This window comes from Aspergillus uvarum (assembly GCF_003184745.1).
Source record: "Aspergillus uvarum CBS 121591 unplaced genomic scaffold BO82scaffold_55, whole genome shotgun sequence".
In the NCBI taxonomy this organism is placed as follows: Eukaryota; Fungi; Ascomycota; class Eurotiomycetes; order Eurotiales; family Aspergillaceae; genus Aspergillus; species Aspergillus uvarum.
The window spans coordinates 239,199-263,467 of record NW_020291352.1 but is presented as its reverse complement, the minus strand read 5'-3'; the positions used below and the strand labels follow the sequence as shown (position 1 = coordinate 263,467).

At 54.3% G+C, this 24,269-nt stretch overlaps 10 protein-coding genes across 10 annotated transcripts; 5 read left to right on the top strand and 5 right to left on the bottom strand.

Annotated features, from left to right (window-relative positions):
• Positions 1-728: 728 nt before the first annotated feature.
• On the top strand, positions 729-2,834 carry BO82DRAFT_394610 (uncharacterized protein; the record flags this gene model as incomplete). The annotated part of the gene is made up of 3 exons (XM_025638749.1): positions 729-908; positions 960-1,237; positions 1,290-2,834. The coding sequence occupies 3 exons, from the start codon at positions 729-731 to the stop codon at positions 2,665-2,667; spliced, it is 1,836 nt and encodes a 611-aa protein (XP_025488768.1). The 3' UTR covers positions 2,668-2,834.
• Positions 2,835-2,883: 49 nt separating this feature from the next.
• BO82DRAFT_357287 (putative spindle pole body associated protein SnaD) lies at positions 2,884-5,472 on the bottom strand. Its single transcript, XM_025635979.1, has one exon. The coding sequence runs from the start codon at positions 5,295-5,297 to the stop codon at positions 3,273-3,275; it is 2,025 nt and encodes a 674-aa protein (XP_025488767.1). The 5' UTR covers positions 5,298-5,472; the 3' UTR covers positions 2,884-3,272.
• Positions 5,473-6,727: 1,255 nt separating this feature from the next.
• On the top strand, positions 6,728-8,035 carry BO82DRAFT_155773 (putative class III chitinase). Its single transcript, XM_025630201.1, has one exon. It carries the CDS (start codon positions 6,919-6,921, stop codon positions 7,873-7,875), a length of 957 nt encoding a protein of 318 aa, XP_025488766.1. The 5' UTR covers positions 6,728-6,918; the 3' UTR covers positions 7,876-8,035.
• Positions 8,036-8,237: 202 nt separating this feature from the next.
• BO82DRAFT_342542 (alkaline phosphatase family protein) lies at positions 8,238-10,626 on the top strand (the record flags this gene model as incomplete). The annotated part of the gene is made up of 3 exons (XM_025633585.1): positions 8,238-8,315; positions 8,382-8,517; positions 8,573-10,626. The coding sequence occupies 3 exons, from the start codon at positions 8,238-8,240 to the stop codon at positions 10,363-10,365; spliced, it is 2,007 nt and encodes a 668-aa protein (XP_025488765.1). The 3' UTR covers positions 10,366-10,626.
• On the bottom strand, positions 10,518-12,713 carry BO82DRAFT_317294 (RNA-binding signal recognition particle subunit SRP54). The gene is made up of 2 exons (XM_025632604.1): positions 12,499-12,713; positions 10,518-12,442 (listed from the first exon to the last, which is right to left on the bottom strand). Exons 1-2 carry the CDS (start codon positions 12,574-12,576, stop codon positions 10,916-10,918), a joined length of 1,605 nt encoding a protein of 534 aa, XP_025488764.1. The 5' UTR covers positions 12,577-12,713; the 3' UTR covers positions 10,518-10,915.
• A 154-nt stretch (positions 12,714-12,867) lies between these two features.
• On the top strand, positions 12,868-14,034 carry BO82DRAFT_357283 (rRNA-processing protein RRP15). The gene has a single exon (XM_025635978.1). It carries the CDS (start codon positions 12,955-12,957, stop codon positions 13,825-13,827), a length of 873 nt encoding a protein of 290 aa, XP_025488763.1. The 5' UTR covers positions 12,868-12,954; the 3' UTR covers positions 13,828-14,034.
• On the bottom strand, positions 13,925-15,028 carry BO82DRAFT_357282 (ferredoxin family 2Fe-2S iron-sulfur cluster binding protein). The gene is made up of 3 exons (XM_025635977.1): positions 14,621-15,028; positions 14,434-14,540; positions 13,925-14,369 (listed from the first exon to the last, which is right to left on the bottom strand). Exons 1-3 carry the CDS (start codon positions 14,890-14,892, stop codon positions 14,125-14,127), a joined length of 624 nt encoding a protein of 207 aa, XP_025488762.1. The 5' UTR covers positions 14,893-15,028; the 3' UTR covers positions 13,925-14,124.
• A 269-nt stretch (positions 15,029-15,297) lies between these two features.
• BO82DRAFT_291034 (mitofusin complex protein UGO1) lies at positions 15,298-16,855 on the top strand (the record flags this gene model as incomplete). Its single annotated transcript, XM_025631712.1, has 2 exons — positions 15,298-15,684; positions 15,737-16,855. The coding sequence occupies 2 exons, from the start codon at positions 15,298-15,300 to the stop codon at positions 16,853-16,855; spliced, it is 1,506 nt and encodes a 501-aa protein (XP_025488761.1).
• Positions 16,856-18,318: 1,463 nt separating this feature from the next.
• hapX (bZIP transcription factor HapX) lies at positions 18,319-20,122 on the bottom strand. The gene has a single exon (XM_025630200.1). The coding sequence runs from the start codon at positions 19,918-19,920 to the stop codon at positions 18,454-18,456; it is 1,467 nt and encodes a 488-aa protein (XP_025488760.1). The 5' UTR covers positions 19,921-20,122; the 3' UTR covers positions 18,319-18,453.
• Positions 20,123-22,175: 2,053 nt separating this feature from the next.
• Positions 22,176-23,727, bottom strand: BO82DRAFT_291160 (zinc-dependent alcohol dehydrogenase; the record flags this gene model as incomplete). The annotated part of the gene is made up of 4 exons (XM_025631714.1): positions 22,176-22,454; positions 22,519-23,096; positions 23,163-23,390; positions 23,463-23,727. The coding sequence occupies 4 exons, from the start codon at positions 23,725-23,727 to the stop codon at positions 22,176-22,178; spliced, it is 1,350 nt and encodes a 449-aa protein (XP_025488759.1).
• Positions 23,728-24,269: the final 542 nt, after the last annotated feature.

Here is a 24,269-nt window from a genome sequence, read left to right as displayed (position 1 = left end):
ATCCTTCATTCAAGAAATCGAGGTTGTCTCATTGCCCCTGTCTCAATCTCTATCAATTTTTACCTATCAATCACTTAACATGCACGCGATGACGATAACAGTATCCTTCGCAGGGTTGTCTGTGTAGAGCCAGGTGATGTAATCCTGCGCGTACGAAGGGTTGACGATGTCTACGCTCGATCTTGGATCTTGATGACTTGTAACCTTCGTTGAACTAACTCACGATAGACCCTGAAGCTCCTGAAAAATGTAATGACTAATCATGGACAACTGCTGCTGGAGTCCAGTTTAGTACAGGAACCGCCCTGCCTTCTCGGCCGGACTCTACTTAGTCTACATTCCACACGATGAGACTATTGTCTCTTCTGCCCAAAGAGAGGCCAGAGGCAGTCTTCTTGCAACCTAGCTGCTCTCTCCATCTGATCGGACATGGACATACCGAATGCCCATCCATTCCGACCCCTCTTCGCTCCGCGTCGACGCGCCAGATGTTTACCATTTTCTGCCCATTTCGCCGTAGCCCTATCTTAATATCTTAAGTTCACTTTCGCCTGGTGGATGAATTTATTTCACACCTGTCGGCACCTGTCGCCTGATGTGCTGCTAGAGCTGATCTGATCGCATTGACTCTCGGGTGCCTATCAATGCGTGAATGTCCAAGCTTGATTGCCTCGACGTGTTGAAGCTGTGCATCGCAGCCTGCTGTTGCTCTAACTACGAACCCAGCCATGTCTAACCACTATGTATCTGCCAGCGCAGAAGGCGCGTGGGTGAAACGAGCGATCTTTGTCTCTCTGTACGCCTTACTGCTCGAGTCTCTCATCGAATGGGGGATTGTGATCTACCTTTATGCTGAACGACATGTGGATGCGAAAATGACTCCCAGTCTGATACTCGCTCTAGCAGCAGTAAGTCTGAAAGCACTCTCTTCAATGTCGAACGCTAAAACCGGGAATTAGTCCTTCTTCATTGTGCCGCTTGTCGTCCTACACAGCTTCCTTGCCTGGCAGTACAACAAAGTAGCAAGATTTACAAGCCAAAAGGCCATGCTGCGGATCGTTTGCAGCTGGGTGTTGGGGGTCGCAATTGTGATCTCGATAGCCGCCGTCGCTACAGGCCTGGTGGTTATATCGCAACATCTCCCGTGTCTTGCCGAGGAAGGCAACGACAGTTTCTGGAAGATGGGCGTAAGCTGTGCCCTTTATCGTGCGTCCATTATCGACTCGGTTGTTTCAGTGTATGCTATGCCCCACCATCGCTTGTGGTTATATTTACTGATCAAGATGCAGTATAACATTGTTTCTCTTCTTTGGTTTCAGACAAACCTGCGGACGCCCATATGATGTCTCATTACTGGGCATGTATACGCGCCAGTCTTCATTTTCAATCTGTGATGACAGCATCCTCAGCAGCTGGAGCACAGAAAGCGACAATAGCCTTAAGAATGACATCTATCATGTGTGTCGGCGTCCCGACATCACATATGGCCGAGGGCTCTATATGTCATCAAGTGATAACACCATTCCGATGTCCACAAGCATTGAATACCCGAACATTGTCCACCACAAATCCCACCCAGGGTTCGAGGCGGAGTATGACTCGGATACAACGGATTTGCTATCGGGTACTACCCTTTCACCGCAGGAAACTCTTACGAGGAAGTTGCCGGGCGTGATGACTAGCTCGGATCTTCTCTCGTGCGTTTCGCGCACGCCCACCGCGACAACATTTAGCTCTTATGGTGACCGTTCTAAGCAAATGGCTCCGGTAGAGTTACCAGGGGCATCGCCTTCCACTTTCGGACACAAGCGACAAAAATCCTCCGCCTCATCTTTGCGCCGGCTGCTGCCTAAGTTATTCTCACAACCATTGTCAGCAGACCCTCAAATACGTGCCCTTGCCGACGCGACTACTGAAGCAGATGTCGAAAAAGAAGCTCTGGTGGCTGAATGCCCACCAACCCCGAAGAAAGAGTATGCCCCGGGACACCCACTAGCCTCAGCTCCTGTGGAAAAACCTTTGCCAGCCATTACAGCCGAAGCTCCCACACTCGAAGCAAATCCGCTGCGAGCAAGAGCCCTCACACGATCTGTGACCATGAACTCAGCCGATGCTCCCGAAGTCCTCGTGCCGGAACCATTGAATGTCCGTCGGTCCAACACTGCGCATACGGCTCCTGTTCCCAGGAGCGCATATATACCGTACCAGGGAGCTTTCACCGCAATCCCTCCGCACCCGGCAGCCCGCCCAGGCCTTGCCCAGGCCTCTAGCTACAGAGGTGTACCGATTGATCGTGAGGTGGCCAGCCGGCAGAATTCCAGACGGAGCAATCGACGACAGAGTCAGGTCTATCAGTTCGATTCCTCCCAAATTCCGCGGCATACCCAAAGCCAGCACCAGCCTCATCAGAATCACTACGGTCGCCGATGGTATCAAGAACACAACCGCCGCATGTCTTCGTCATCCCGTGGAAGCGACGCTGAACTGACTTACTCAAACCTGCGCCGTCCACGCAGCAATACATATGGCGGTCTCGCCTCCGCGCCCAGCAGGCTAGACAGTATCCGTGAAACGGGCACATCTGTTGACGAAGCCCCGGAGAGCTACCTGTCTGAAACGAATGCGTATCGCGACACGACACGAATGAATAGTGTCACTGGACACTAGAGCCTGCGGGACAGGCTGTTCATTCTCATCCAAGGGCCACCGCCTCTCTAATCTTCGATTCTCCATATAAATTTTGTATCAAGCGGTTTTTCTAAGCCTTTTCTCGTCTTCGTACTTCTGAAGCTCACAACCCTCACTTGCATTTGCTGCTGATTTGTTATACCACGATTTGAGACAATTAAAAATACCATGCTTAATTCTTTGATTTGCACGAATGGCAACACATACATTAACGGATTAATCTGCTTTAGCCGAGCGCTCATCCAGCTCTGCTAATAGAGGCTGAGACATGGCGACTCTTGTCTGTACACGCGAGATCCAATCTCTTCCTTAATTTCCGACCGTAAGTTGCCCTTTCATGACAGTGTAAAACCCATCCTGCACACAAAGAAAGCAGGGAGTCGCGAAAGCGAAGTAAGAAATGGAGAAAAGGAAGCAAAAAATATTAACGAAAAGAGATATCAGCACCGTAAACACGAACCATGAAGCACCCCGTGAAGCTGTGATAGAAGGCATTCCATTCCCATAGTGCCATTATAACCGAACCGAACCGAACCCAACCCAACCCAGCCCTATCCAATCCAATCCACACCAGTATCGTTCATTCAGGCTCTCTTCCCAGATCCATCGTTCTTTGACAACGACGGGACCGAAGCTGACACCTGCCCTGGACTCGACCCGATATACTTATACCGATACCCCTGTTTCCGCCTCCCCTTCTCGTCCACTCCCACCGCAGGATGCTCCTTGTTGCCACCACCACCACCACCACCACCACCGACTTCCTTCTCTCCCCACGACCACATCAGCGCGCGACCCATGCGCTCCCGCTCCTTGAGCAAGAGCTCGACGCGCCGTTGCCACTCCTTCTCGCGCCTCTCGACCGAGCGCGCGATCCGCTCGTCCACCGCGGCGGCGGTCTCCTCCTTTGTCGCGAGCACGGCCTCGAGATGCTCGACCTGGAGGCGGAGAGCGCGGTTCTCACTCTGGAGCCGCTCGCGCTGCTCGCGCAGCGAGCCCACCTGCGCCTTGTACCGGGATTCCCGGGGTTCCGTCCCCGCCAGCCGCTCGCGGAGTTGCGCGAGCTCTGCGGCATGGGTTGCTTTCAGAGTGCGGAGTTCGGACTGGGTTTGTTCAAGGAGTTCTTGCTCCTTCTGACGTTGGTGTTGTTGTTGTTGTTGCGGGACGGGAGGGGAAGGCGGGGGGCTGAGCTGTTGGTTCTGCAGCTGTTGCTGCCGGGCTTGTTTCTTCTCGTCTTCTTGGTGGCGTTGTTGCTCCTTCTGCAGGCGGTCGATGGTATCGAGGGCTTTGGTGCGCTCCTCTTTCATCTGGGTCAGTTCCTGCTGGGTCTTGGTGAGGTTCGAGCGGAGATCGTCGGCGCGCTTGCCGAGGCGGGTGCTTTCGGTCTCGATGGAGTGGATGAGGGTTTGCGCTTCGACGGCCTGGTCCTCCGAGCGCGAGAGCTGTAGCTCGAGCGTTTTCTTGGCCGAGTTGGCCTCGGTGAGTTCGGTCTGAAGTTTGGAGAGTTCGTCTCGGAGGCGGTTCAGCTCGTCGTGCGGGGCCTGGCCATAATCCTGGTTCTGATCTTGACTCTGTTCTCTCGGGTCCTTTCTCGATGAGCCTGGATTCAGATTTCGGGATGCCTGGCTGGGTTGGCCCAGATCCTTGATCAATTCGAGAATTTCTGTGTAGGTGTTGCCGCCGGTTTCGAGGGGGAGGTCAGCGGCCATGGCCTTGAGCGCGTTTTCCTGCGCGGTAACTTGGGTCTGCGCGCGGGTGAGGTCGGCTTCGAGAGTGTTGTTCTTTTCCTCCAAGGGGCGATGCTTCGTTTCGAGGGTGACGATTCGTTCTTCCAGAGTCTCGTAGGCTTGATTGACGTTCTCGAGCTCCGTGTCTAGCTTCTCTATCTCGAGCAAGTGACTGCTGATTTGGGCCTTCAAGTCATCAACTTCAGTGTTCTTCTCTCGGAGCTGCTGCTCTTTGGCATCGGTGACTTCCTTGAGCTTCGCGATCGTCTCGTCCAGCGTTGCATCGCGCTTACGCAGCTGTTCCTGGGCCAGATCTAATTGCTGCCGCAAGTATGCGATGGTGTCGAGTCGCTCTGCATCGAGGTCCGGGTGTGATGACCCACGGTTCTGCAGCTCCTTCTGCATATCGCTAATCTGCTTCTGAAGAGCGCTTAGCTCGGAGGCATTGATGGTGGACTTGTGCAAGAAGGTCTCTCTTTCTTCGTTTTGTTTCTGGAGCATGTGGACTTGCTCCCGCAGAATAGTTTCGTCAGTGCGATTGGCGTAGAACTCGTCTAATAAAGCCGACTTCCTCTGCAACTCGCCCTGAAGGTGCTTGATTTGCTCGCCAGCAGATGCTGCCTCCAGCACGCGCCGACGACCCTTCTCCAGCTGCTCATTACGGTCTTGGAGCTTGTTTTCGAGTTCAAGAATTTGTTTCCGTAGATCTCCAGCTGTATTTGGCTCTTGTTTGTGAGGGGAAGGGGTCTTGTGTCTCCGCACTGACGGGGTAGTCGTGCTTGCTTCCATCTCATCGTCCGGGTCCTCTTCGATATTCTCTAGATGCGTGGCATCCCTGTTGAAGCCACTGGCGCGGCGCAGAAACTGCGATGGTGTGGACATGTCGATCGGTGGGCCGAATTCGCTGTATTCGCCAAGCTCGGGTTCAGGTTCGGGCTCATCCTCAATAGCAGGCTGATGCAATTGAGAACTCTGCTCGCGCTGCGGCGGTCGCGTATCTTGCCGCTGCTGCATCCGTTGGCTATTTTGCCTGCTGTGGCCTCGCGGCTGGGCAGGGGATTCGGGGAGCGGAGGCAGGGGGTTTTCGTCTTCCTCCTTTCCCAGGTGGCGCAGATCGTGTTCCTGCTCCTCCAGATCATCGAACAGGGGCTCCAGCTCCGACAAGTCGTGCCCATCATCCCGGAAGTCCATGAAGTGCTTATCCTCCATGGTATCCCCGTCGCCCATCAAGTATTTCTCCAAATTCGCCGTGAAATCCGCTGGACCCCCGACCTCCGACAGATCGTCTTCATGCGGAAACTTGAATTCCGCAAGAGGATCCACATGATCGTCCAGTGCTTGGGTACTCGGGTATTGGCTGAAGTCGACACTGTATTGCGCCAGACGGGCGTCGATGTCATTCGCGGCGCGCTCGAGCGACGACGCTCGGGAGGACCGCGGCGAGTAACTCTGTTTTAGCGGAGAGCGGGCATCATCGGCGTGGGTTGTGGTCGCGCCGCGGTCGACAGTACGAGGGCTCTTCGCGCTGAGGGGAGAGTAGCTCTGCGCATTCTGACGACGAGAAGGAGGAGACGAGGGCATGAAGCGAGGCGTCGCGAGAGTTGACGCGCCCACAGTGTCGTGGGTGGTCGTATCGGCCATGCTGGGGGTGGGATCGTCCTCAAGGATATTGAGGATATCAATATAGGATAAAATGATAAAATAGGCCTCAAGGTTACCGAGGTATCATGGCTTGATGGAGTCACTACATAGACCAACAATGCAGAAGTGAAGCCAGAGTCGTGGCAGGAATGAATGAGTTATCGCCGGGGAAGATGCGATAACAAACACCAACTGGTCGGGTAAACAGCGATCGTCAGGCACCAGGGACCTTTATGCCTGTAAATTCAGGCTTCAACTTATAATGGCCGTGACAGCAGTTTCACTCAGCGAGTCTGCTGATCACATCGCACCTCGATTACAGATGATTTCCTATACCACAAATCGCGAGTCACAATGAATTCCCCGGGTCACACCTGCAAATATCGTGCTCTCATGACAGATAACCATCAACATAGATGGAATTGTCCTCCAACCATCTGCTCGAGCCTTGTACTGTACGGTACTATAACTTACAAGTGATATGACGAGCAATGCGTCACGTGTCAGCTCTTTGCGCAAGTTAGGGGTGTCTTCTGAGCCTCTTCGACGTGATTCTCTTCGTTCCTGTCCCTAGCTTCTGATCTTGGAGCATGGAGCAGTCCTGGTCGACACAAGGTACTATATATGAAGGGCTCTGGCTACCTACACCGGGGGCGGGGCTGTTAAGGTGGGCTATTCTTCTTCCAGACCGTCGCCGGCCGAATCTAGCACTGCTCGCTTCCCCCCATTTCCCCCTCACCCGACCGATCGCGGCGACCTTCCCTCTCTCCCCCCCTCCTCTTCTGCTGGCCCCAGGCTCGAGATCTGCGTTCTATAGTGGAACACCACTCTGCGCCTCGCTCCCTCTGCCACATCTCTGACAATGCCTCCCGTACCTTCGTCGTCCGACCGGTGTCGGGTAATCTTGTACCATCAGACTCTTTGTCCCAATGGAGGCCAGTATGTCTCTATGCTGCCACTAGTCCAGAACAACACAGGCGTGACGCACATCATCCTCGCAGCATTTCACCTGAATGCAGACCCGGAACACATTACACTGAACAATGACCCCCCACAACACAGCATGTACGACGCCCTATGGGCCGAGGTGCCCCGCATGAAACAACACGGTGTCCGCATCATGGGAATGCTCGGGGGCGCTGCGCAGGGCTCGTTTCGCTCCCTAGATGGAGATTCAGAGAAATTTGAGCTGTACTACCGACCCTTGCTGGCCATGATCCGGCGCCATGGATTGGACGGGCTAGATCTCGATGTGGAAGAGGAAATGTCATTGACAGGGATCATCCGACTTATTGACCGACTCAAGCTGGATCTGGGAGACGGATTCATTGTGACGCTGGCGCCAGTTGCGGCTGCCATGCTGGGCCTGGGAAACCTGTCTGGGTTCGACTATCGGGAGCTGGAACAACAGAGAGCCGCAAAGATCGCTTGGTACAACACGCAATTCTACAACGGGTGGGGACCCGCAGATGACCCCCGGATGTATGCTGCTATCGTTGCACAGGGCTGGTCCCCAAGCCGGGTGGTGCTTGGTCTTTTGACCAATCCAGGCAATGGATCGCAGGGCTATGTGCCCCCCGAGAAAATCGGACCTATCCTGGCCATGCTGATTGAACAATATCCTGATTTTGGGGGCGTCATGGGCTGGGAATATTTCAACTCGAATCCCGGGGAACAGGAGCATCCGTGGTACTGGGCAGCGGAGATGTCCCTGAGTATGCACATGAAAGATCTCGTGGATGCAGCGCGCCAGCTCACTTCAGGGCCAATGGCCAGCAGCCTCATGAATGTGCTTCGCGATATGATGCAACGGCAATAGACGGGGCAAATTGTAGAGTAAAATATGACTATAAATATGTGTATCCATCGCTCCGCTGGAAGCTTATAGCTGCACGTAAAATGATCTGCTGGCTGATGGAATAAAGAAAGAGAGACGCACGGTGTCTCTCCGTGTCCGAGCGTCAGTTGGGGGAGAAGAGGTGCTTCGGCATGTCGTCATCGTCGACTTCTCCGCCGCCGCCGCCGGCTTCTCCTCCTCTACCTACCACTCAACGCCCTTCCATTTATTCATTATTCTTCGAGCTGCGACGTGGACAGCAGCGAATTTCACCTCCTGGGAAAGCTTACTGGCCTGGCAATGATTACTACCTGCTGAATACCATCGAGATCCATCCCAGCACCATGGTGTCTGTCGCGCGGATTGCCGCTGCCTTGAGCTCCGCAACGGTCCGGGCTGCAGCCTTCTTCTTCCTCCGCTGGGTTCGTTGATGCAATGGCCTCGCTACGAGAATATCCATCGACTCATTCGTTATGTGATTTTCCTAGATCCCCGGACACCACTTCCCGCCTCTGATCTTCACAGCATTGACTGTGTATCTCACTGCTGTCGTATCGCTCCTTCGACCGACTGAGCGGAGTACTCCCACCGACAGCAATACTAAAGAATCTCCAAAAACCACCAGTTGAGTGACCACACAACTCAAAATTGCCAGCGACTTTCTAACTCCCACAATCAGAGCGCAAAACACCACGAAATCCAGATAATGTACTCAAGACGTTGTTCACTGGCCTGCCGTCCGCCAGCTTACCACGCTCGACGCGGTTGACTGTTCTCATCAACATCGGGCTTGCACTGCTCACTCTGGATTTCATGCTGCGTGGCCTGGTAGTGTACCCCAGCGCAGATGTCACCTTCTCTCGAATCGGTTATATCTCACCAACGACCGCCAATCTACTGGTTCGCGAGCCCGACCCTGCACAGTTGCCCCTTGTCATCTTCTACCAGCCAACAGATACAGAGGACTCGACACAATGGACGGAAGAGGGCATGATCTATGCCCTAGACAATTCAACAGACTACACGACCACAGTGACAATCAAAGGCCTGAAGCCGTCGTCACCTTACCGCTACTCCCTGTCCAACAACCTTACAGGCTCATTCGTCACTGCTCCGATGCCCGGCACCAAACAGGCAAACCGCCTCAGCTTCCTCACCTCAAGCTGCATGAAGGCGAACTTTCCCTACAACCCGCTGTCGCATCCACTGCGCATCCCAGGAATCGAGATGATGACGGACACAATCAATCGACTGCCATCTATGCTGCGACCAGCGTTCATGCTGTTCCTTGGCGACTTCATTTACGTCGATGTCCCTCAGCGCTTCGGGTCATCCGTCTCGCACTATCGCAGCGAGTACCACCGCGTCTACTCATCGCCCTCGTGGAGCCGTCCAGAAGATAGCACGCCTGCCATCGACCTGCCTTGGATTCATACTCTCGACGACCACGAGATTGAGAATGACTGGTCGAAAGGCAACACCACTGCACCGTACCCCGCAGCGTTCGAGCCCTACATCCATTACCATGTCCGGCCCAATCCGCCCATCCCACCCGTTCCCTTCGCAACGCCTGAGAATACGACCTACTTCTCCTTCATCCACGGACCGGCCTCCTTCTTCATGCTCGACACCCGCACCTACCGATCGGCCCCGTCGCAATACAACTCCACGATTCTCGGCTCGGCCCAGCTCCAATCCCTCCTCGCGTACATCGCCCGCCCCGAACCCAGCGAAGTGCGCTGGAAGCTCATCGCGTCCAGCGTCCCCTTCACCAAGAACTGGCGGGTCGGCACGACCGACACGTGGGGCGGGTTCCTGAACGAGCGGCGCCGCGTGTTCGAGGCGATCTGGCGCGCCGAACGCGAGCTCGGCATCCGCATCGTCCTCCTCAGCGGCGACCGCCACGAATTCGGCGCCACGCGCTTCCCGGACCCCTCCCTCGATCTGCCCGCGAACGAGCTCACGCCGAACACCGCCGGGGAAGGTCTGCACGAGTTCTGTGTCGGCCCCCTCAACATGTTCTACCTCCCCGTGCGCACCTACCGGCAGACGGACAGCGAAGACGTCACCATCAAGTACATCCCCGACGGGAACACCAAGTACGGCCTGGTGGACATCGAGGTCCGGGACGACGCGGTCGTCGACGCCACCAGATCCGGACACCCCGTTACCGTGCCCAGCTCGGTGCTCACCTACTCGATGTATGTCGATACGCAGCTGGTCTGGCAGTACGAGCTCAGCGTCCCCCTACCCGGGTACGAGAGCCGGGTCGCGGAGGCGGCGGCGTGGAAACACCCGCGACTGCCGCCGGGAAAGCTGCTGCTGGACACGAGGGAGGAGCAGAGCTGGGACGCGTGGGCGAAGGGGTGGGTTGGCCGAGTAGAGGAGACTGTTGGTTTGGTCAGAGATGGTGTCTTGCAGGTAGTGTATAATGTTTTGGATGTGATTCAGAAGAAAGAGCGGGTGGATTGAGTTTGCTGTTGTTGCTACTTCTTGAAGCTATGATTTTGCAGAAGAATTTCTTGGTTATTAGGCAAACGCAAGCCATGCTAATTGGGGATGAGTCCACCAATTGAAAGTTCGCCAGAAGCGGGCTTGGACTGGGAGATTATAGATTGGAATCCATATGATTGAGCAATCTACCACTATTTCGGGGATGATGCACAAAATACATGATTACGAGCCAATCTGGTCAATGCAAGCAAGCCTCATCTATCAACAGATTATTTTGGTATGAAATTGGGATGGAATGAATCAACAACCCGGTGGAAACCAAGAAAAAAGAAACACGCCCAACACCATAGTATGCTAATACAATCGACATCGACATCAGCAGTAAGCCGTGGCTTCCGGCGGGGGAAAATCAATCCGGAGTCATGAAAGGAAGAATAGAGAGAAAGGATCAGATATAGACAAGAAGGGGCGAAGAGGGTAGAAGGAACTTGAGGGAGAGGGTGGGTGGATGGAAGCCAGTGGAAAACGAAGAATGAGGTTGAATGAGGAGGGAGGGATTGCAGCAGGATCACCGGCCACGGCCACGGCCGCCACCACCACCGCCCATACCACCCATCAGCCCGCCCATCTGGCTCATCATGCTCTGCAAGTCCATACCACCCATGCCCGGGAGGCCGCCACCACCGCCGCCGCCCTGGCCCTGCAGCATCTGCATCATCTTGGCCATGTCGCCCATGCCGGGCATACCGGGGAACCCGCCGCCGCCGGCCCCGCCCATGGCGGCCATGCGCTTCTGCATCGCGGCCAGCTGCTGCTCTTTGTTTCCGCCCTTGAGCATGTTCTGGGCGCGCTGCATCTGCTTCTTTTGCCCGCCGACGCGCTTGGCCATGCCGGCCATCATGCGATGTTGAGATAGAAGATCCTCGACCTCGCGGACGGTGGTACCGCTGCCGCAAGCCACGCGGACCATGCGGCTGGGTTGCTCGACGAACACCTTCGGGTCGCCGTCCAGCTCGACGGCAGTCATGCTGTCAAAGATGTAGATCATGCGGCGCAGCTTCAGCGAGCCGTCCTCGTCGTCCAGACCGGCGGTCAGGTTGGATAGACCCGGGATCATGCCGGAGAGCTTGGACAGAGGACCCATCTTCATGATCGAGGTGATGTTCTCACGGAAATCGCGCAGCGTGTAGATCCCCTCTGCGATGTGCTTGTAGGTCTCCTTGGCCGAGGCAGAGTCCTTGGTGACAGCCTGAACGTGCTCGACCAGGCCGGCCATATCACCCATGCCCAGCAGCTTCTGGATGAAGGCCTTGGGCTCGAACCGCTCCAGATCCATCAAATGTTCACCGGTACCGAGGTAGATGATGGGGGTGTGCGTGGCGGCGACAGCCGAGATGGCACCACCACCCGCCGCGTGGCCGTCCGTCTTGGTGATGATGATGGCACCGAAATCGGCGGTGGCCTTGAACGCGGAGGACTGAGCCTCAGCGGCTTGACCGATGGTGCTGTCAAGGACGAGGATGGTCTGGTCGGGGGTGACGGCAGTCTGGATCTGGGTCATTTCGGTGAACAGTTCTTCCTCCTGCTTGTGACGACCACTGGTATCCACGATGATGATTTCAAAGCGCTCCTTCTTGAACTTGGCGACACCCTCCGCGGCCACGACAGCGGGGTCGGTCTGCGTCAGGCTACCGTAGTACGGGATCTTGGCCTTGGTGGCATTCTGCTTCAGCTGGTCGAAGGCACCCGCACGGAAGGTATCGGCACAGACAAGGGCGGTCTTGAACCCGCGCATTTGGTAGTGGCGAGCCAATTTGGTACAGGTGGTCGTTTTACCAGCACCCTGCAGACCGACGAACATGATCACGTTGGAGCGGCCCTTCTTGGGGCGGAACGGCTCCGCGTGCGGGTTCACCAAGGCGACCAGTTCATCAAAGACGGCTTTCTGGATCAGGCGCTTCTTGTTCACGGCGGGTGGCAGGGAGGCGAAGTTGACGCTGGACTTGATGGACTTCCGGAGCGTCTGGACGAGGCGGACGTTGACGTCGGCGGACAGCAGAGCTGCGCAGATCTCCTTGAGCATATCATCGAAAGCCTACGATCACGAAGTCAGCAGCTGAGAAGGAGTTGCACGGCAGGAAAGCCACACACCTTCTCATCCAGATTGTTAGACCGAGTCAGGTCATTGACGGCGGCATTAATTCGCCGCCCAAGATCCTGAAGGACCATGGTGGGATGGGAGTTTCAATGAAGTGAAGATTAAAATGTTCGTAGCAAGTCGCACAGTAAGACCCTCTCGAAAATATCAGGAGAATAGCCCGGAGCGACTGGGGAGATGACAACGAGATGTAAAGACAGCTAGAGGCAAGTTAGTTTGGATGGCGTTTCACTCCACTGCCAGAGGGCATTTGAGGCCAACGCGATGCGGAGAGCCTACCCCACCAATCACCGCCTCGTTGCATCTCACCGCCCGCTAACCCTCCAAAAATTTCCCGGAAAACCGACAGAAAAGAAAGAAACCTGACCGATTTTAATCCCAACCTCCACCACAGTCTTCCAAATATTATACAGAGGAGAGACCGACATTACGGTGTCAATTCTCTCACCATGGCCCCCTACGTCAAGAAGCGCAAAGTCCTCGACTCGATCGCATCCCGTCCCCAGAAAAAGTTCCGCAAGCAGCGCGCATACCACAGCAGCTCCGAAGATGATGACGACGAACCCACCGATTTCCAAGCCGTCAGTTTGGCCGACTCCGACGCCGAGGAGGAAGCTGTGAAGCAACCCAAGAAGCAGACCCGGTCTATCGGCGAGTCGACCAAGAAGGCTCTCCCCAAGAAGCAGCTGAAGAAAAAACAAGAGGAAAGCTCCGACGACGAAGATATGGAATCCGACTCGGATGCTGACGACTCGGAAGAAGTGGAGGACGATGAGTTCGACGTGGGTGCAGAGTCCGATGCCTCCAACCCCACCTCAACGGCAGGCGGTCGGGCGGTTCCTAAGCGTCATGACCCTACTGCGTTCTCGACCTCCATGGCCAAGATTTTGGCAACCAAGCTCCCTTCCTCGATGCGCGAGGACCCGGTGCTGTCTCGCAGCAGAGATGCCGCCCAGAAGAGTACTCAAGTGGCGGAAGAGAAGCTAGATCGCCAGGCGCGGGCTAAGATGCGCGCGGAGAAGAAGGAGGAGTTGGATCGTGGCCGTATCCGCGACGTGATGGGATTGGAGCGTGGGCAGGCTGGCGCAGTGGCCGAGGAGGAGAAGCGGTTGCGCAAGATCGCCCAGCGTGGTGTGGTGAAGCTGTTCAATGCTGTCCGCGCCGCTCAGGTCCGTGGAGAGGAAGCAGCCAAGGCGGAGCGGAAGAAGGGCACAGTTGGTATGGGCGAGCGCGAGAAGGCTGTGAACGAAGTCAGCAAGCAGGGATTCTTGGACCTGATTAGCGGAAAGAAGGGCAAGCCGTTGCAGATCGAAGAGGCTTGAGTGATGGTGAAGGAAGTTGCTTTTAACGTGTGTGTATACCTGGCATATTCATGGCGTTTTTGGGGGTTGGGACTACTCTTACGTTCCTATTCTTTCTGTTTTGATCAACTCTTTTTTCATTAAAAGTGATATGCTCTATTTACAAACTTTCGTGCCGCAAAATGTTGAATGGAGATCGGAAATACCCAATGGAAACATGTTCCCTTGCCACCCCAGACATAACCGCCCCCGTATAGACGCTAGACATATCGTACATCATTATCTAGTCCAAAACCACTTCCATCACGCTTGTATTAATTAGTGCTTCGGCTCGAAGTCGCTTGCCTGCAGGTTCCGAGTCATGGACGGCAACCGAACCACGAGGCCATCGAGCTCCTTGGTCATGATGACCTGACAGCCCAGGCGGGAGGTTTCCGTCAAGCCAAAGGCCAGATCAAGCATGTCGTTCTCGTCGTCCGATGGCTCTTCCATCTTGTCGAACATGTCGGAATCTTCGACGATGACATGGCAGGTCGAGCAGGCACACGATCCGCCACAGGCACCTATTGTGTTCCAGTCCCGTCAGTCTGCTGATCAATCATATATAATATTTAATGTCATTCGAACCTTCCATCTCCAGGTCATTGGCCTGTGCAATATCCAACAAGTTATCGCCCTCAGAGACCTGGAAGTCGTACTTTGCGCCGTCCTTGTCGATGAAAGAGATGTTGATCCTGCGCGAACAATTAAAACTTTGCAATGCTTTTTATCGAGGGTTGTGAATTATGGAGAGAGAGGGGGGGAAGTGACTCACTCCTCTCCAGGCTTGGGAGGCGTGATGTGACCGTGCTGTACTCCGGCGGTGACGGAGAAGCTCCGACGCTCGAACATGCGCTGGTTCTGAATGCGCGGGGTCACTGGAGATCGCCGAGACGACAGGGAAGCACAGCCAGAGCTCACTGATCGCGAGGACTTAAGGGGGAATCGGTTGGCGAGGAACTGTGAAGAGGGGGCGCGAACAACGCTCTCGCCAGCCCGAGGCAGAACATGGCGCAGGTTAAGTCCGGCTTCTCTCAAGAAAGACATGGCGAATGCTTGTGTGATGGAAGGGTGGGGGTGTCAGAAGAAGTAGAGGAAACACAGAGGAGTGGAAGGGAGCTGAATCAATAAATGAATGAATGCAACCGAATCGAATGAATCGAATTGAATTCAATAATGGCGGAGAATGGAGGAAAAGTGGAAAACCCCGAAAAACACCAGCGGGAAATCCGCGGCTTGTCATTCGCCGGCTTTGCCTCTTTGAGCTGGAGGTTCGGCTTCCAAACCGACCTTACCTTAACTCTCTTTTCTCTTCAATTCCTCCTACTACTCACTAACTTACTATAACTCCTCCACGCACCACACACACACCCCCTTCCCTCCCCCAAACTCTCCTTTCTTTTCCACACCGTTCCTTCTCTACTCATCTTCCAGCTTCTCCTTTTATCTATCATGTCCTCTCCTCTGGAAGGGCCCAACCCCCTCCGCCCCTATTATTTCCCCCCGTCTTTGGGGTTGGACACCGGCCATGCTGCGTCCCCTCCAGATGCGTCATCCTCAGCCACCCAAGTCTTTGGCGGTTCCGCACGCGATCTGCTGCCCGATATCGATTATGCCGACTACCTCGAAAGCTCTCCCTCAGTCTCCAGTTGGATTCGTGATGCCCTGGACCAAGCTCTCTGGCGCTACACCAGTGTCCTGACCTCACAGCCGTTCGATGTCGCCAAAACCATCCTGCAGGCCTATGTTGCGCCCGGCGATGCGACAGACGGCCAATGGGCTATGCATGATCGCCGAGCATCGGGTTCCGGGGGCCATATTGATTCCTACGACGAAGACGTATGTTCCGGCAGCTCTTTCCAAGAATCGGAAGCTCATCTTCAAGCTCTAGGACTCCTTGTCGTCGGATGACGAAAGCAGTTATTTTACTTCCGCAGCACCTGCCGCAGCCTCCCCCTCCGCGCCCCGATCCCGCAAGCCTCACCATCGCCATATCACCGATCGAAGCGGTTACATTCCCTCCACGACCTCATCAAGACATGCCCTCACTATTAAGAACCCGAGCTCGCTCATGGATGTCCTTTCGCAACTTTGGACTACCAGTGGCCCGACCTCGCCCTGGAAGGCGACCAATGCCACCTTCATCTACTCCCTTCTCCTGCCCACCCTGAATACATTCATCCGCAGCTTGCTCTCTGCAATTGTCGGCTTGCCGGAAGAAGATGTGACTTCCTCGATGACAGCCGACATCCTGACGTCGACCTCCCCGGTGGCGACCCTACTCTTGTCCTTCATCTCCTCCTCATTGTCGGCAATGCTTCTCTCCCCGATTGATACCGCGCGAACGTTCCTTATCTTGACGCCGGCTACGCATGGCCCGCGCTCCCTGCTACGAGCTATCCGCCAAATTCCGACTCCCAACTGCACCATTCCGTCCCACTTGGTGCCCATCACCGTCCTCCACTCCAGTCTGCCCAACTTCATCACCAACACGACTCCATTAATTCTCAAATCGTATCTGTCTCTCGACCCCGTGCTCAATCCGTCCATCTGGAGCCTGTTCACCTTCCTGAGCTCCGGTCTGGAATTGGCGGTCCGGTTCCCGCTCGAGACTGTACTCCGCCGCGCCCAAATTGCAACATTCACTTCCCCCAGCATCCGCCAGCAATCAAGTCGTTCAGTACGTGCTGAAACCTCCGCGGACGAGGAACAGACCCCGGAAATCGAGACTATCGTCCCGACCCCCCAGACCTACCGGGGTATTGTGGGCACTATGTGGGGAATTGTCTACGAGGAGGGAGTGCAAGCCACACCGGAAGTTGAGCGGGCGCGCCAGTTGCTCAAGAAGCCCGTCACTCAGCGCAAACGGCAGGGTCAGGGAATTCAAGGTCTCTACCGAGGCTGGCGCATCGGCATGTGGGGAATCGCTGGCATCTGGGGCGCCAACCTACTTGGCACGGTCGGCGTGGCCGGCGACGACGATGCTAGGATGAGCGGAGGTCGATTCTAAACCACCTACAGGATCAAATTAGCATCGTCGGATGTTAAGAGCAGAGTCAAAGCCCTTGGAAGCCCTTGCCCGTGCCCTTCCCGACTCGGCCGATAATCCCACACAGTGGGCTGAAACCCTCCAGAATACTGCAGGACATGAGGACGACGAAGCAGAGTCGCAATATTCCAGCTAAGCCAAGCTAGCCAACATCTCGACGAGCTTCCAACAACTTCATCTTAATACGATTTCTTCTAGGTGAAGCAGAAGAAGTCAATGACCCCCACCCCGCATCATCGCTCATGCATTAGGGCGACGATCTGTAAAAACACCTTAACGACGTTTCTTCTCCCTGCACACCATATTTGACCACTTTTTTATTATACCATCTCAACTTCTCCTTCCCCTCTTCCGACTCTCCTACCCTCCGCTCCTTCCTTCATCTACCAGTGGAACGATGTCTTGTGTACTTTTTAAATATCAGTATACTATCTAACGCCGCAACGGAATGTATTTTTATCTCTCCATCACTTGCTTCTCGGATCGGGCTTTCTTTCTTTCTGTCAACTTGTCTCCTGTCTTTAATGTAGCGGTGGATTCGGAGTAAGGACGGACGGCGTTGGTTGGGTTTTGCTTTACGTGGAAGGTGGGATCTAGTATAGATATAGTCAAGCAAGGCACATGATCCACATGATAATACCCCATTCATTGCCCAAAGCTATAAATGAACTCTAGGCTTGAACTGTGACACGTGCGCCCTGTTGAGTGATCGGAGAAAGATATCCATTGAACCTCGGACATTATCCCAAGACGCGCTTTCCAGGATATCTTATCTATCCCAAACCGGAGCGGAGTGGAGCAAGGACAAGCCCGGTAGAGACGAGCAACACATAACAGTCATACACATACGTATAAGCATGAACACCTCAGCAAATAACAACATAAAAACGCCAGTTCATTTCATTTCAAACCATCTAGACTCATTAGACGCTTTGGCTTTGACCACGCGTTGGGGAAACACCACTTGGTTGCGTGGAAGAGTTTTGTTTTGTTTTGGTTGGTTTTTTTCCGGGGTTCGTGAGAGAATCATAGCCTAGCCTAGCCTAGCGTAGCATTGTATAGCACATCGTAAATTTCAGGAGTGATGGTTGCAGGTAGATTGACTTTTGCTTTTGAGATCGGATTTCATTTCCAATCATAGGGTGGGGAAGACTGGAAAGAGGAATGGGAAGGATGATGGGGTCGTTTGGGCAGGAAGACCCATAAAAGGGATTTAATAACCGGGGGTAGAAGGAGGCGGAGGCGGAGGAGGAGGAGGAGGAGGGGGAGAAGGGGAAAAGTGTACCCATTTATAAGAAGTAAAGAGTCATGGGTTGAATGAGTTACATTAAAGTTGTAGACTGGCGAGGATGAAGTGGGAGGGAGGCGGGAGGGAAGGGACACACCAGGGGGAGAGATTGGTTAGGGAGAAGGATGGAGGGAGACAGAGAGGGGGGATGGGGTTCAGGAGTGTATAGTCTTGTATAATACAAACTCAAACGTTCATGAATCGGGTGTTGGGTATCACTGAGAATAAAAGACAAGTGCAGACAAGTGAAGAGAGAAGGTTCGCCCGTCATCTATTTATCGGCGAACCGTCGATCAAAGTATCGCAAGACGCCCATGACGCTGGCAGCCTCGACTTCGAGGGCCGCTCGGGAGCCGGGCGGAGCTACCTCTTGGGGTTTGGGGAGGGTGTGGAGTTTGGGAAGCCAGGCGGAGATGTCGTCACTTGCTCGAGAGAAATTAGGATGCCGGGAGAGGGTGGTAAAGGCATCGGCACAGGAGAGGGTTAGGGAGGGAGTGTTGGAGCGACGCGAACTGGCAGCGGGCTGGGGAGGGTTGCCACCGCGAGACATGCAGCACCCGCCATCGGCGCCCTTACCGCCGCAGCAACCGGAGGAGGCAGCGCTGGCGGAGCGGGAGGCCGCCAGCGTCTTGCAAAAAAGGGTCCGGCGTGGATCGGACTGACATTGAGCGCATGTTCCCGGCCCATTGGCACACGGATTTGTGGCTTGGCTGATTGGGGGTAGCGTGACGTCGGACCGAACGTCGCCTTCTGATGGGGGTGGTGTGAATTGAGACAGGTTCTGAATGGGCGCCAGTCGATTGTTCTCAAATGAGTTCCTCCGACGCTCTTCCTCCTGGGCCGCCATCTCGGCGCAGATACACGGTGTTCCGTCCTGGCAGAACCCGCAGGGGTCTACAGCTGGCGACGAGACGGAAGTGCTATGGTCGTCTTGAATAGTGTGCGGTGCGGCGAACCGCGTGGTGAAGTCGATCTCCATTTCCTCGGGCTCCGGTTTGATCTCCGGTTCGGGTCGTGTCAGACTAGGACTGCCTGGCCGCTTGCCCAGCGAAGACCGAGTCTCGACTCCAGGAATGGCAAAAGCATCTTCAATACACTGACAGTGGACAGAGGAGCAATCTCCACAGCCCAACGGAACCTCCTCCCGTGATTCTTCAACCACGGCAGCAGATCTGCCGGTCGGCAACCCGCGATCACTGGCCGCTCGGTCTTCGGTAGGGTTTCTCGCAGCAATTCGGGTCAGAGGAGCCTTGTCGGAGCTCTTGTCGGTGAGAGTTGTCCGGAACTCTCGTACCAGGGTCTCCTTCGCACTCCGTTCGACAGAAACCTCCTTCTCCAAGGCATGGCATCGGTCGCGCCACCAAGCCATCTCATTTCGACAATGCTCGACATCGCTGGACAGGCTTGCAATCTGGTCCTTGAAGGCAGCGATATGTATCTCGTGCTCATCTTCGATTTTCTTAATCTGATCCTCGAGCTCGTTGACGCGGGCGGCTCGACGTTCGCGGAACGCTCTCTGGGCGGCTCGATTCTGGGCCTTGCGTTTGGTGGGAGGAGTATCTGTGGCTGGCTTGCGACCAGGTTTGGGGCGAGGAGGAATCACCCATTCCTTGGAGGTGACGGAGCCGGGTGTGCCCGGACCAGGAGACGGGGAGATGGCTGGCTTGGCGGCCAGTGCGGGAGCCAGCGGCGCTGGACCCGGACCAGGGGCTATCGAGAGAGCAATCGGACTGGCCATGGTAATGAAAAATCCTCTAGTGATTTAGAGGAAGCCTGCAGTATGATCAGTGGACATATCATGGGTGAAGACGGAGATGGTGGTCCGAGGTGGGAGGTGGAGATGGGGATGGGTGGTTTGGGTGATTCAGTTAACTGGTGAGGAGGTGTTCGGAGAAGAATGGAAGAAAGGCGGGCGGGCTAACCGGCAGAACGAAAGGCGGTGGTGGTAGTAGTAGTAGTAGTAGTAGTAGTAGTAGTAGTAGTAGTAGTAGTAGTAGTAGTGGTGGTGATTGTGGTGGTGTCACTGGATCGCATCGGCCGGAAGAGCGGAAGTGCGCCCCCTCAGCCGGTAAGCGAGACAACGGAGTTGCTGGTTGCAAACCGAAGGATTGGAGAGGATGGGACAGCAATTGACCCTGTATAGATAAATTGACAGCAGAGTGATTATGGCAGGGAAGGAGTGGAAGGAAAACGAGGCAAGTAGGCTTAGGGTGAGGAGAACAAGGAGGAGGGGGAAGAGGAGGGAAGACAGACACCAAAAGCGACCGAGGAAGAAGAAGCTGAGAAGAAATGGAGGAAGGGAAAGGAAAGAAGGAGGGGGAAAACAGAGAGGGAAAAATGAACGATCGGATCAGATTAGATTATCGTGCGCTTTCACCGACTTCGGAGTTTCAGTGGAATCCCCACTCGCTGCCCGCCCTCATTCGTCCGTCCCGTGGTAGACTGCGGGTTATCAATCAATAATTCCCTGCCGGCCGGTTCGAACTTGGGGTTTAGGGTATGCTCCAGCCCTCCATCCAGCTCGTATCATGCTGAGCCTAGCATTGATTTTCTCTCAGTAGGGCTGATGAAGAAACACCCTTGATCTTGTTATTTGCGATCACGATTGGTAGAAGCGTAATCTAGGAGCTCAAAGATGAGTTATGTTCTTCTACTCTGTCTACTACGACTAGTTCCATTCTCAGACCGGAGACGCTACTGTGTACTGTACAGTATGCCTCAGTGAAAGAGTCATGATTTTCATGACTCGCTCACTACCCATGGTAAAGAAAGAAATTTCCTCCTCTTCCCAAGACCACCCGTGTGGGTACATGGGTCCTTTTTCTTCCCCCTGGGTTACGATCCTGTTGGTCAATGGATTCTGCTAGAGTTTTATCCGCGATGAGCGCGGACATGCGGGATGGGGAAAGAGATAATCCTTTTTCCTTGCCAAGCGTTTTAGCATATGGCAGGGGGCAAAACCAAATTCCATGCTCGCCATTTGGTGCAACGAGCTCTGACACATAAGAACGCTGAACTTCGGCGCAGGAGCCGAGCTTGGGCCGGAAACAGTTCGGGCCAGGTTACTCCATTCCTAAAGTGCGGATTGATTAGCCAGAGGGGAAATGGGGACTGATGAGAATACTGTTAGTAATGAAGCTCGCAAGGTCACCCTTGGAACGTGCAAGGAGTCACAGACCCAAGAGTGAAAACAGCCTCGGCAGGAGTTTTCCCTCCGTCGCCTGATCTTATCTGATCCCACTTTTCCCGTTTCGGGAATCCCAGCCAATCCCCGGTGTGAAATGTGTCATAGACTCGTCATGCACCAACCAGAACCGTCAATGATCAGACTCGAGAACTCCTTTTCTTAACCTAGTTCGGTCTAGTTCAGTGAAGAGTGATGGTTGCGACATTTTGGCAGAGAGGGGAAGAGGGTCGGTAGAAAAGTTCTTTTTCTTATCAATCAGAGCCCTTGCATGCGTCTCCAGTCGTCCCCCGAGTCCAGTTCGACCTCAAATGCCGAAGAACGGAAGGACGAGGGCGAAAACGGGCCGATTTGACTCGGCTTCCTTTAGGCTTGTCGTCAGAAGTCTCAAGGAACCAGATCAGCGTGGCCATGTGCAGGGGATCGGGCACATCTTTATATCCATGTGTAGAAAATGTACATACGTGTTGAGAAGGCCCTCTCTATGAAAACTAGGAGCCAGTAACTTACTCTCGTTAGCGGCATCCAGACGTACACAGTAGCAAGTCAGGTTCGTAGAGCAGTCAAGCCTTCCAGCAAGCAAGACTGGTTGGTGAGTCACTCAGAATCCCCCGATGCTCGCCTCGCTCGACGCTTCGCGATTCCCGGCCTTTGTCCGAAATTTCTCCTTCTTTAGGCAGATCGTCGTATGCATGCGGATCAAATTTCATTTGCACATTACAGTATACAGTTTGGGGTCATACACCATCAATCTGAGGACAATAAACATGAAAGCCGTCAAAACGTCTCGGTGAACGTCCTAAAGCATATCACAGCTCAACCAGAGCGGGCGCTCCTTCGGCAGGGGGGAAAGAATTCTTGGTCACGACAAACGCCTTCTGAATACCACCCTCGCGACTATTGAATAGTTCGTACAGTCTGGACATGTCTTCTAGACGTACTCGATGCGTGACCATGTCCAAGGGGTTGATCTCCCCCTTGCGGATGAGCTCCAGGAGATGCTTCCAGTATCGGTGCACGGGAGCTTGACCGTTGCCGATCAAGCGGATGCCAGTCTGCATCAAGGCACCAATATTGAAGTGGTTGGTCTAAAATGTGGTCCATCAATCAGCAACGCGCTTGCTTTCACGTTAGACCTGTGGTGAGACTTACAAAGCCAGAGTAAACCCCGGTAACGCCAACCCGTCCAAATGGCCGGACGGAAGTGATCATCTCGTTCAACATCTCCGAGGTGTCAGTCTCCAATCCCAGGAGAACCTCGAAGTAGTGCGCCCATCCCTTTGCGAATTCTCCCGACGCACATTCCAACGCCACATCGGGCCCGCCGGGGACCACCTTCTTCAACTGGGAGGTGATGGATTCACCACGAGGCAGCTTAGTGAAATCGATCGTTTCCACCTTGGGCAATTTAGTCTTGACAAAGTCCAAGCGCCACGCTGCATCGCCACCGTCAATGAGGATCACTCGGCTGGCGCCCTGCAGAAAACTAAAGTTGGCCACCATTTGGCCAATCGGCCCTGCACCCCAGATGGCAACCACATCGCCCTTGTCGACTCCGGTGTCGACCACACAGTGATACGATGTGGACAGAACGTCGGAGAGATACAAACCCTTCTCATCAGGGACATCATCGGGAAGTGCTAGCAGGTTCTGATCGCCATATGGCACACGGACATATTCGGCTTGGCCTCCAGCGAAGCCACCCGTGAAATGGCTGTAGCCGAACATACCTGTACCGAGTTTGGTTAACAAGCTGTCCTTTACAATACTGAGAGGTCCTGGTCCGGAAGACTTACCTGAAGTGCGCTTCCCATACAGGGCATTGGTGAGGGTGTTTTCGTTGGTCCGTTCACAGGCGGAGGTCAGTTGTTTCTTGCAGTTGGTGCATTGGCCGCAGGCAATGGGGAAAGCTGCTACGACTCTATCTCCGACCTTGACATTCTTTGCTCCCGGTCCGACGCTGTCCACCACACCGCAGAATTCGTGGCCGAGCACGTCGCCTTTTTCGAGTTGAGGAATGACACCTGTGATGCACCGAGTCAGAACTACTTCGCAGTTTGATTACTTGGCATAACAATTTCGGAACTGGACCATACCATGATACAGGTGGAGATCGCTTCCACAAATCGTGCTACCGGTGACCTTGACAATCACGTCCCCTTCATCGATAACTCTTGGCTTGGGCATTTCCACCACCTCGACGGAGTTTTTCCCCTGCCAGATGGTAGCCTTGATCTTCTCCCCGGTCTCCTGGCCATACCCGCCCTTGGCGTAGTTGCTCACATCTGTGGTAACAGTGGCATTGCCGCTGTGCCCAACCGCCTTCTCGACTAAATTAGCAGCCTGGGATGTCGCTGCCATTATTGTTGTGAGTCGATTATGGATGTTCCAGCTCAGATGATCAGTAATATGTAGTCAGCAAGTCAGTAGTGCAGAGAGTCATGAAGTCACATCATGGTCCGACTTAGTCGTAAGGCTCAATAGATAGATAAATAAATGGTCCAGTCCAGCCGAGTTCGCCGCCTGCGGCTGACATCACAGTGAGGTCGTCATGTTTCAATTTCTCGTGAACCCTGTTCCATGGGATTATTTCCAAAGCGTATAACATGACATCTCTCTCCTAGCTCTTCGTGGTTTAGCCTTGCAGACTTTTGGATAGCTCTATCTAGGATTCTCGTACCGTTTGCATGAGGAGTAATCCATGACAATACTCACCGTAGGGTAGCTATTTGGGGAAGAGCCGTCATGACGTCATTTTATCACGAACTTCCCCCGCACATCGCATTCGGTCACCCTGATGACATTGATGACAGATCTGGCATTGTCCAATCCAATACAGTTGCACAAATCGAACTGTGTTTTGCAATGCGCTACTAGCTTTGCAACTTGGAAATCTCTGGGGG